We start from the raw sequence: 12657 nt of genomic DNA on the forward strand, positions 1-12657 counted from the left end.
CTGATTCTTGATGCCCAGTGTAAGGATGAAAAGGATGATGGATTAAATATATTAGATGATGGACAAATATATTAGAGAGTGAAATAAATATGAAGAATCCTAAAACAATCATTTATATAGAAGTATTCCAATATAAAGTCAATGGGGTCATAAATAACCCCACTCTGTCATATTAGTCACTAAAATAGCTTGGTCACTTGAGGGTTAATGGCACCAACTTGCAAATAGATTTTCAAAATTCATCAAATTTGAATGGACATCAAACTTTTTCTAAATACATTTTTCTTTAATGATTAAGACCAAAGCATATTTGCGATCATGTCTGCCTCGTAATAGGACAGATTACCTTTTAATGAAACTCTTACCAGAGATGTACCAGAATACTTAATAAAATGCTTCGATACGGAATACAGCATCTAGCTATACCTGTTGCACACACATAATACTGTTATTGACATCTCATATACAGTGGAGGATGCATTATTTTAAAGGTGAGTAAACTTCACAGTTCATTTGTGAGTGAAGACAAACTCGATCATCATTTTGACGTGTCTTTGGGGGTGTAGCATCAAACCCAGACCTTCAGAATTCTGCCAATACTCCTTTACATGATGTGCGGTGTGAAAAATAATCATTGATCCAGATGATTTAAATGTAACTCTGATCCAAACAGAGGTCAGACATTGCATTGTCATATGTAGACATACATATAAAAATAACATAAAGACACCAACATAAAAAACACCCCCAGTATGCAAGATTACTGTGTTTTTGTAGCATGCCTACACCATGAAGTGAAATTCTTTCACTGGCTAAACAGAGAGTGGGTTGTACCACCAGTAGGGTGTTTATTTAACTGACTGCAGTATGATGCAAATATAGAGTTTAAGAAGTTGTATGAAGAAATGGATAAGAATAAACAAATGCATTTGCATGAATCTACCAAGAACTTCCAGTAGCACATGGGCAATGTTGTTCGTGTCTCCATCTCCCTCTCTCTCTCTCTCTCACACACACACACACACACACGCGCGCGCGCGCACACATTAATGGATGGTGTCTGCAGCATGGCTCCACTGTTGTGATATTGGCTCCATCAGTGTTCATCCGGGCATGGGGCTCCTGTCAGATAGCCATTGGTGCCATGACCTTTGTTGGTCCCATTGGTGGCACTGTTGTGGTGCTTCTGAGTGGGCAGAGGACTGTCATCCTCATCAGAGTTGGACTCTATGTCACTGCGGTCGTCTTTAGACACCTGCAGTAAAAGAACGGTGACATATCTGGCCTTTACACATAGCGGGCACAAGTTTTCCTTTGTGTGTTGTGCCAACTGACAGAAAACAAAACAAAATAAAATACCTTTGTCCTTGGCAGCCCATCATGCATTCCACCAAAATTAATCCAAATCAGAGCAAAACTGCTGGAGTTGATTTGTTTAAATCCAGTAATGTAGGATCAAAAATAATAATCCCACAGGTATGACCACATGTGCATGTAAAAAAGTGTGTATGTGTGTGTATGTGTGTGTCTATATATATTAAGGGGAAGATCTCTCTAATTCCAAATACATTTATACTCAACAAAAATATAAACGCAACACTTTTGGTTTTGCTCCCATTTTGTATGAGATGAACTCAAAGATCTAAAACTTTTTCCACATACACAATATCACCATTTCCCTCAAATATTGTTCACAAACCAGTCGAAATCTGTGATGGTGAGCACTTCTCCTTTGCTGAGATAATCCATCCCACCTCACAGGTGTGCCATATCAAGATGCTGATTAGACACCATGATTAGTGCACAGGTGTGCCTTAGACTGCCCACAATAAAAGGCCACTCTGAAAGGTGCAGTTTTGTTTTATTGGGGGGGGATACCAGTCAGTATCTGGTGTGCACACCATTTGCCTCATGCAGTGCAACACATCTCCTTTGCATCATCCGTGAAGAGAACACCTCTCCAACGTCCCAAACGCCAGCGAATGTGAGCATTTGCCCACTCAAGTCGGTTACGACGACGAACTGGAGTCAGGTCGAGACCCCGATGAGGACGCCGAGCATGCAGATGAGCTTCCCTAAGACAGCTTCTGACAGTTTGTGCAGAAATTCTTTGGTTATGCAAACCAATTGTTTTAGCAGCTGTCCGAGTGGCTGGTCTCAGACGATCTTGGAGGTGAACATGCTGGATGTGGAGGTCCTGGGCTGGTGTGGTTACACGTGGTCTGCGGTTGTGAGGCTGGTTGGATGTACTGCCAAATTCTCTGAAACGCCTTTGGAGACGGCTTATGGTAGAGAAATGAACATTCAATACACGAGCAACAGCTCTGGTTGACATTCCTGCTGTCAGTATGCCAACTGCACGCTCCCTCAAATCTTGCGACATCTGTGGCATTGTGCTGTGTGATAAAACTGCACCTTTCAGAGTGGCCTTTTATTGTGGACAGTCTAAGGTACACCTGTGCACTAATCATGGTGTCTAATCAGCATCTTGATATGGCACACCTGTGAGGTGGGATGGATTATCTCAGCAAAGGAGAAGTGCTCACTATCACAGATTTAGACTGGTTTGTGAACAATATTTGAGGGAAATGGTGATATTGTGTATGTGGAAAAAGTTTTAGATCTTTGAGTTCATCTCATACAAAATGGGAGCAAAACCAAAAGTGTTGCGTTTATATTTTTGTTGAGTGTATATTAAAACAGTTTATATTAAAACAATCAAGCCTCTGTGTGCTCTAGCCACCTTTGACAACTGAGTTGTATGAGAGAAATCCCTATTTCAAAAAACTGCTGAAAATAAAATAAATGGTATCAATGGGGCATCTGCAGTGACCTTTGATTAGAACTCAAGCAGCATTTTTACAAAACTTAAAAAAACAACAACAACAAAAAAACAGTATTCTTAATAAAACATGCTTGCATTTTAGGGTTACTTACAACAAATATTGCTGGTGATAATATGATCATATTGTTAAATTCTTAATGAAGTTTTGGACCACTGATATGCAGACCTGGGTTTGAGTCCCAGTCATGCTACCTGTCCGTGTCCTTGGACAAGACACTTATGCCACGTTCACACCAGACGACACGTGACGATGCGTCCATCGCCAGGCAAGGGATGCTCCACCATTGCCCGGTTTGTCACTGCTTTTGCTGTGAAAATTCGCCCCAATGCGTCATCAAATAGGAGGAGCTTCCATTCCGCTCGACGGCTCCGGTTGTCAGTCAAGTCAACATGGTGGACCTTGATCACATGGAGCAAGTTGCTGTGCTCTATTTGTTGTGGAAAGCTGACAAACGTCGCCAGCGGCGCCATCCGTGGGTTCACAACATCCTCATGAGACGTTCCCAATTTGGGGAGTTTCATTATTTGCTGCAGGAGCTGCGTCTGGATGATGGCCGCTTTCAGTGGTACTTCCACCTCTCCAGGACCCAGTTTGAGGACCTCCTGTCCCGTTCGCGGGCGCACATGTGAACAATTTAAAAAAAAAAAAAAAAAACTGGCTGCTGCTATGCTGCTGCTCGTTCTCCCTTCAAACTCTGCCATAATTGTGTTACAAACCAGTCACCATTTGTTTTATTATACATCTGTTTAGTTAATAAAATTATCTTCACGGACGATTCGTTCGTGCGCACATGAAAAAAAAAACTGGCTGCTGCTGCTCGCTCTTCTCTCTAACTCTGTCATAATTGTGTTATAAACCAGTCACCATTTGTTTTATTATACATCTGTGTAGTTAATAAATAAAATAATCTTCACAAGATTTCTTCACGTGCGCACGTGGAAAAAAAACTGGCTTGCTGCCGCTGCTGCAGTGCTGCTGCTCGCTCACCCCTCAAACTCTGTCGTAACTGTGAAATAAAGGACAAAAGGGACATAAGTCCTGATCACAGGCTGATTGCCAGAGACAGGACATGTCCACACCAAGTATAAACTCCAGACATCTCCACATCACTACATATCCAGTTCCTGATTGGTCATCGTGATGCGACAAGACGAAAAAGTTCAGATTTTTCAACTTGGGGAGGAGGGCAATGCGACGCGATATCGCGCCGCAAACACGGCAATCGATCAAAATCGCTTCATTTGTGTCACTTCATTCACGTTCATTGCGCTGCATTGCGTGGCTTGGACTTTTGTGGTGCCACAACGCATCCTTCCATAGGGATTACATAGCAACCTGTTGCCGCCGTTGCTCACGTGGCGTTTGGTGTGAACGCGGCATTAATCTGCATTGTCTCAGTTCACCCCACTGTAAGTGGGTACCAGCCTTTGTTGGGGAAGTAACCTGCATCGGACTGACATCGCATTCAGGTTGAGTTGGCCTCTGTCCTTCACACTCTGCAGTGACACTAGCAGGCATCAGGGGCTATTTTAGGGCCATTTACCAGGCGCAACATCAGTGGGGAAGAAACAGCGTACTCTGCGCTAACTTCTAAGGCCAATGTAGGGTTGATATAGCCTGGTATATTGGGGGAAAATACCTTGCTGGTCATATTTCTTCATATGCCACTGTGGCCCAAACATTTCAACATTGACATTGATAAGTAGCATTATTTTGATGCTATTTTGAACATGTGGTAGATTTTCCTCTTATGGTAGATTTGCCTTTCCAAACAAAACAAAAAAGAATTTCTTGCAAATAAAGCAATTATAGAAGTCTAGCATTCAGAGGCTTGATTGCTAACGATCTTTAAATATGGTAAATGGACTGCATTTATATAACGCTTTTCCATCTGCATCAGATGCTCAAATTGCTTTAAAATTATGCCTCACATTCACCCCGATGTCAGGGTGCTGCCATACAAGGCGCTCACTACACACCGGGAGCAATAGGGGATTAAAGGCCTTGCCCAAGGGCCCTTAGTGATTTTCCAGTCAGGCGGGGATTTGAACCCATGATCTTCTGGACTCAAGCCCAACACCTTAACCACTAGACCATCACCTCCCCTTAAATATGACATAATTTGTTGAAAAAAGTGACCTTATCCTTTAAGGTGATGTATGTGTTTTGACCTTTTGAAACCACTAGTGTCAGTCAGTCATGCTTTACAAATATAAATAAATTGTGAAAATGGCATGAAAAAGCTAATATGTAATGGAAGATATGAATGAGCTACATCAAGAACACATGTGACATTATCAAGAAAAAAGGGCCTGACTTTCACATTGGACAATGATATATGTAAATGATAATTACATAGAGTACAGTACACCAGTTTGACTGAGCTGCTCTCCTTTTATTCTACTTACATGTACAGGATTCCATTTTCCCACCTTGACGATTGACAGATTAGCACAGAAAATAGAAAGGGGAAAGTCAAAACAGTTTTTTTTTTGACAGCACTAGTTGTGCAGCATCACACATCTTTCCGCAATGTAAAATATTTCTAAATTTACTAACAGCCTTGTATAGGTATAAAAGAAAGGATATGAAGTTAAAGCAGTGCTATTTTTAGCAGGCTTGTTGCGAGGTTATGACTCACCTTTCTTTTGGAGACAGCTCGGCATGCCGTTTTCACTATGAGGTAGGACCAGAAGGAGTGAAGAAGCTGCAGCAGGATCAGAAGCAGGTTGAACACCCACCAGGACGGGTAGGGCCCTACTATCTCCCAACTCTCAAACAACGTGGTGTTTAAAATCCTAACACGTCAGCAGAGAGGGAGGAGATAATCAAGTCAATGGGACGAGGCTGTATTATCAATCCAGAGGAGCAGCTTGATTATTCACATCTGCACAGTATTTGGGCTTTAATAATGTGTTACTGGTAGAAGCAAGTGTTCATCTTTGAAAAATAAAAGCACTGTGCTTTTATTTGGACACCACCAATAATTGAAATGAATATGAAGAGAGACAGATGCTGTATAGTGCACCTATACAAAACATCAAACATGAGGATGTGTTTTAAATTTATCCCTTAACATTTATCACAAATGGCTGTCTGAATCATCCTGCAAATCCAGAAGCCATGGCAACAGTTTTGCAGTAATGATAAGTTTAGTACTGCTGGCGTGGTGGAGACTGGCTAAAAAAGTACTGTGGGATTGTTATACTGCTGCATGAAAATAGACAACTGAAGGTTGTGAGCTAAGACCTTTTGGAATCTACTTTAAATTGCTGACAAGGGTGAATGAAACGTGGGGTATATTTCAAACACTGTCTGAAGAACAGAGTGATTGTCACATGTAAGCACTCGTGATTCCACCGAATCTGAAGTACAGAATTCAACTTTTGTTCTGAGATAAATGCAAATGAACCAGTTTTGTGTAATATTTAATAAAATGTCCAAAGTTACTGAAGAATGGTGATAACAAAAAGATACTTTCAAATACTGAAATAAACAAACACCGCTCCTGCCCCCCCCAAATTGATGAAGCTTTACTGGATGGTGAGCAAAACATGTGGATGACTGAGAATCTCCCTTGAACCTGTATGCTCTGCTGCAGTCGTCTGAAGGAATTAGAACCCCCAACTGTTACTCTGACAGTCACTTTAAGCTGCAGGCAGTGTTTCAATATTGCAGCATTATTAACGATTATGATTTGCTTTTCATCTGTTTTTGGCTTTCTCGCAGAAGATAAAGCTGCTGTATCCATAGTAACTATTACTTAGCAACAAAAATCAGGGAGTCTGAAATGCACACCGGTGTGGAGAAAATGCTGAAAAAAAAAACAAACCTAAAGGAAGAAAAGCCAAAAGAGGATGAAGTGTGCAAAGAAGTTCAGATATCTGCTGCAGAGATCACGAAACACTGACTGACAGCGGTGTGTGTGTGTGTACGTGTGAATGACGTGTGTGTGGCTGACATTGCTTCACTCAGGTCAACTGTCAACCACAAAGATGTAAATAAAGTACGACACGGTACCGAGTGAACAGGACTCACCAGACAGGGTAAACTCCCAGTCTGGAACTTATGAAGAGAATCGCAAACATCGCAAACAGGAGGTTACATAGTATATGACATTTGGCGTAGTTGGCCATCTTCGCAGCCTAGGTCAAAAAAAAAAAATCAATCAGCATTATGATACAGGATAATGTTTGATAAAACTTATTTATGTAATTCTACACATCAAACATTTCTGCAGATGTTTGTCTGTGTCTCCACGCTTACCTCGATCAGCACATCGGCTGCATCGTGCAGACACATGACCAGCGTTCCCACTCGTGCCATGTTGTTCACGTAGGAAAAGGTGATAAGTGAGATTGTTGCCAGATGGTGCAGGAACATGATCAGGAAATCCTGTGAACACAGTGACCAAGAAAATATCACACAAATAAAGTGATGGTTATCAAACCTGCTTTGCTGCCATCTGAGTCACAGTGTGCATCTCAAACTCAGAGTTTTCAGCACCGCACAGTGATGTGGGGAATTGCAAGCCTGACTGTAATGTGATGGACGTAACTCCACCATGCACACGCATGTCAGCAGCATTTTTGTCATTTAAACTGTCCACTTCTGGTACATTTTTTTTTTTGATTGCGCAAATCACAAAACCAGCATAACATTAACACTGATACCCCTGTCACGCTAGAGGCCGGATGAGCCCGAATGTCGACTGAATGAAAATTCGACCTCCATTCGGGCAAAATCGGGGCACATTTGAAAAACTCCAACAGCTATCTGAAAGCATTCGCGCGGCTAGCACAAATGTAGAGCAGTTATGCCCAACTCTCAAGGTGCATTTGAGGTGGAAAAAGCTCAAAAGGCGGTCAAAGTGCAGTCTGACTTATTTGCATTTGGAGCATTCTGACTGTGTTCAAGGGAACCTCGAAATGGTCCAGACACGCCAAATCTTGCCGGCACGTACCGACTGTGCCCCGGATAAGCTGGACTGCACTGCACAAAGCAAATATAGTAATGTGCAAAGTCTGTTTCAGGCAATCATTATGTGCACCAGACGTGAACATTGCACAATCTCACCGAAAACACTTGTGTCTCACTGTGAGTCAAAATGTCTCAGAGCCGCAGAGCTGTGCGCACAGCTGAACTGGCTGTTACATCCATAAGCATGATATTACAAATACACTGACATCCCCACTTATGGGTTAGATCATGTATCAATAATAATATGTTCGACATGGCTATAACACCCCGATCAAATGCACTGCGGGTCACTGCGTCACAGAGCCGCACTGTGAGCTGTCATGTCAGCTACATGATCGCCGCACTGTGAGCTGTCATGTCAGCTACATGATCGCCGCACTGTGAGCTGTCATGTCAGCTGAATGATCAACTGTGAGCTGTCATGTCAGCTACATGATCGCCGCACTGTGAACTGTCATGTAAGCTGAATGATCAGCCACACCGTGCATGAGCACATAACAGCTGATCGCACTGCTGCAAGTGCATGTGGATGGATAAAATGATCGCTCAGCTGTGTATGTGTGCTCATAATGGCTGATTGCACCACTGCACATGCGTGAGGCTGGATTGAAGGATTGCTCAGCTGCATGTGTGTGTTCATAATGGCTGATTGCACCGCTGCATGTGCGTGAGCCTGTCTGGACAGCGGAGCATCCCACTGTCTGCTAAACAGCTGTTTTCCTGGTGGGGAAGAGAGCGAGAGAGAGAGAGAAAGAGGGCGCCCCTGCAACCGGGCAAGGGCGGAGCATGTGGTCGCTGTGTGATGTGTTGATGTCAGGACCTGTCCTACCTCTCTTCTGTTTTCTGTATTTTATCCAATATATGGACTGATATATGTAATACAGGGTCCATGATCATGGGTGTACCGCAACGCACAGTGGATTGGTGACTATTACTGGCAATAACGGCTGTGGGTGTGCACGTAGGTGATCTGACAACCGTAATAATCTGATCACACGCACCGCATTACACTACATTACTATAGTCATGCAATAGTCAGGGGACCCTGGTTTACATGTCCATGGGTTGAATGTCATTCTAAATCCAGCAGTGAGACACGGCAGGTCTTCAAAAGAGCTTACTCTGCCACACCCATCCCCTTGCTTGGCTTCCACCCAAACCTCGGGTGGCAATCTGACTGCACACATACGGCATTCAGGGTGCATTCTACATATTTCTGCTGTATTCTGCAGGCATTGTGGGGTTTCATGCTGTGTTGTGGCGGCATTCAACCTGCACTCTGGGTATTCGTACTGTGTTGCGGACATAGTTGACCTGGATTCGGGAGCTGCTGCATGCCAAATGTGTGCAAATCATTTGAGGTGGCTTTGGCACACATTCTGGGTATTTGAATGGCATTCGTACACAGCTATCCGAATGTCTGTCCCTCCCGACTGCGCCTTGACGTTTGCCTTTTTTTCCCATTTGACCTGATTCTGCCTCATCCGTGCTCATTTGTGTGACGGGGTCCTGAACAATGCCCTAGAAATTGTTATAAAACATTGTGTGGTGTGGCTGACTGTTACGTAGGGTGCTATCTTGACAATATAGCCGATGGTCTATAACTTGCAGTGCACATCCATTTGGGGTGTCTGACCACACATTGCTATTTACATGGTACAAAATCTGAGCACAAATAAAGAAAGATTCTGGGTGCAAAGGGATGTAATAAAGTTGCATTAATACTCATTAGTGCATGTGTTGTGGTCATAATATTACAGATCCTATTTTGATGGTGAGCACAAAAAGGAGAGGGTACATGCCCATTTGGTGCATGTTCGAGTGCACTTTGCTATTCAACCTGTGGGAAATACCAGGAGAATGCCAAGCACTATGAGGAAGAAACCTCAAGCAGACCAGACTCAAGGGGGTGACCCTCTGCTTGGCCCATGCTACAGACATAAGTTACAGAACAATCCACAAAACGAATATACAGGAAAAGCTGTTGGTGCACAGGACAGGAGGGTCTCCAGCACAATTTCTACACCCATCTCTGGGTGGAGCTGCACCTTAAACAGAGAGAAAAAACAGACTCAAGCATCAGGAAGACAAGAAATACAGTATAATTTGTCAGCATTAAACAACAAGAAAAACAGGAAATACTAAGGTGATCGCCGGCCACTCGCCCTGAGCTTCACTAGAAGACCCAGAATTTAGGTAAAGTTGAGGCCGCCTCATTTCCTAATAAAATTAATTAAAAGAGTGAAAAGTGTAGAACTATACTATGCCAGTATGCTAGCCATACGAAAGGGAAAATAAGTGCATCTTAAGTCTGGACTTGAAAGTCTCCACTGACTGTTTTATTGACGTAGGGAAATCATTCCACAGAACAGGGGCACAATAAGAGAAAGCTCTGTGGCCCACAGACCTCTTATTCACTCTCGGGACACAAAGTAGTCCTGCACCCTGAGAACGCAAAGCCCAGGGCGGTACGTAAGGTTCAATTAGGTCAGCCAGGTAGGGAGGTGCCAGTCCGTGAACAATTTTATAGACTAGTAGCAGAACCTTAAAATCTGATCTCACTGGGACAGGAAGCCAGTGAAGGGATGCCAAAATGGTTGTAATGTGGTTGAACTTTCTGCTTCGTGTCAAAAGTCTGGCAGCAGAATTTTGAACCAATTGGAGAGCCCTAATGCTGGACTGCGGTAAACCAGAAAATAAAACATTGCAATAGTCCAAACATTGCAATAGTCCAATCTAGAAGAGATAAATGCATAGATCAGGGTCTCAGTATCACCCACAGAGAGGATGGGATGAATCTTCCCTATATTTCACAAGTGGAAGAAAGCAGTCCTCATAATATTTCTAATGTGGAGGCCAACGGACAATGTAGGATCAAAAATTACCCCATACATCACACTTTGTCCATGTGATGTATGATACACAAGCCTAGGTTAAGCGTTAACTGGTCAAATTGATGCCAGTGTGTCACTGGACCAAGAACCATCATTTCAGTCTTATCAGAGTTTAAAAGTAGGAAGTTTCTAGACATCCAGCTTTTCATTGATGCAAGGCAATCTTCTAAGGATGCTATGTGGATGAGATGACCAGCAGTTATCGGCATGTATAACTGAATATCATCAGCACAGCAGTGAAAGGTAATCCCAAAGCGCCGGAATATGTGCCCAAGGGGTGCTATGTAAAGGGAGAAAAGCAGTGGGCAACAGCCACCAATGCTACCTGAAGTGAAGCCTGCAGCAAGGTGACTTTTTTCCTGTGTTTACTCTTATTTCATTTGATGGCTGTTTTCAATTCACTTTCATTGTGTATTTTATGCATATAATGTCATCTGTCTCTGAGAAAGAGAGCTTAAACAAGACGAGGAAGGGTGGAGGGAAAGACGTCTTTCTCGTAAAATTATTATTTTTTCTTTTTCCACCACCTGTTTTATTATTGCTAACTTTGCTTACAGTGGCCATAATAGGCCATCGTAATAGTATACTGTTGCAGGCACCTGGTGGCAATATGTGTATGACCCCAACATATATAGTATATAGAATTTTTAGACTTTTTAATGTAACCAACCTCTGTTCTTCCATTAAACCTCTGCAAAATCTAAGTCAAGGAGTAAGGAAATTCACTTAAAATTGACACGCTCATGTCATCTCATTTATAGTTAAATGTCTAAATGCTGTTATTGATGCTGGAGCCCACTGGTTGGTTGGTTCTCCTGGCAGTCTCTGAATACAGAATTATACCAGCAGTCCAAAACAGCGAGGGGATGAGAAGGACAATGAGAATGAGAGTAATGATGCAAGATGAAAGCAAGGCAAGAGTGTGCAGGGAAAACATACTGGAACTGGCAGGGGATGCAGAGGACCTCTTCAGTGTAGTGCTGTGCATGAAAAAACTGAAAGGAGAAACAAAAACAGACAACATGCCAACAGTCAACAAGGAGATGACAGAGTGACGGCATACACAGCATGGCATCATGGGACCGCAGCGAGTCAAAGTGAGGGACAGACTGAGACAGGAGGAAGACCATGGCAGGGGGGCATGCAAAGTGATATAAAATGAACCAAAACCAGATTGTAGCTGTCTTCATAACAAAACAGGATGAAAGTGATGCAGCGGGTTGTAAGATCAAAGAGCAGTTGGTTACATTTTGGCAAATCAATGCACCATATTTTCCAGACTATAAGTCACATTTATATGTATAAGCTACATTTATTTTTTAAACATTTTTCACAATATTGTAATTTTTTAATTACTTCAATGCATGATAAATGGGAGCAAAAACAAAAGTGTTGCATTTATATTTTTCATGAGTGTTGTGTAGTGTGCAATATCTTTATTTTTGTTTGGAAATGTTTCTTATATGGGTTTCTTATATGAACCTCCGAAATCTCATTTGAACAACTTTAAAGAAAGTGTCAAACCAGATTTTTATGAATCTTGGTGAAAAAGTTGGACCTAATATGTATTAGTTAAATTTGACCCAGTTTTCTTACATATACACTGAACAGAAATATTAATGCAGCGCTCTTTTTTTTTTGCTCGCATTTTTCATGAGCTGAACTCAAAGATGTAAAACATTTTCTGTATACACAAATGACCTGTTTCTCTCAAATATTGTCCTCAAATCTGTCTAAATCTGTGTTAGTGAGCACTTCTCCTTTGCTAAGATAATCCATCCCACCTCATAGGTGTGGCATATCAAGATGCTGATAAGACAGCATGATTATTGCAAAGGTGTGCCTTAGGCTGGCCACAGTAAAAGGCCACTCTGAAATATGTGTATAGAAAATGTTTTAGATCTTTTGAGTTCAGCTCATGAAAAATGGGAGCAAAA

At 42.3% G+C, this 12657-nt stretch overlaps 1 protein-coding gene across 2 annotated transcripts in view; it reads right to left on the reverse strand.

Annotated features, from left to right (window-relative positions):
* Positions 1–547: 547 nt before the first annotated feature.
* The window catches only part of cers6 (ceramide synthase 6), a 45782-nt gene continuing 33672 nt past the window's right edge, over positions 548–12657 (reverse strand). Inside the window, exons 7-11 of one of the 2 annotated variants that reach the window (XM_034187088.1) lie at positions 7113–7241; positions 6885–6991; positions 5488–5644; positions 5255–5278; positions 548–1255 (exon numbers count right to left, since the gene is read on the reverse strand). In XM_034187088.1, the coding sequence (XP_034042979.1) occupies positions 1097–1255; positions 5255–5278; positions 5488–5644; positions 6885–6991; positions 7113–7241 (576 nt within the window). In that variant the 3' untranslated portion in view covers positions 548–1096. The remainder of the gene's footprint in view (positions 1256–5254; positions 5279–5487; positions 5645–6884; positions 6992–7112; positions 7242–12657) is intronic. The other variant, XM_034187089.1, reaches the window with a different exon arrangement.

This window comes from Thalassophryne amazonica, chromosome 14 (genome assembly GCF_902500255.1).
Source record: "Thalassophryne amazonica chromosome 14, fThaAma1.1, whole genome shotgun sequence".
Lineage (NCBI taxonomy): Eukaryota > Metazoa > Chordata > Actinopteri > Batrachoidiformes > Batrachoididae > Thalassophryne > Thalassophryne amazonica.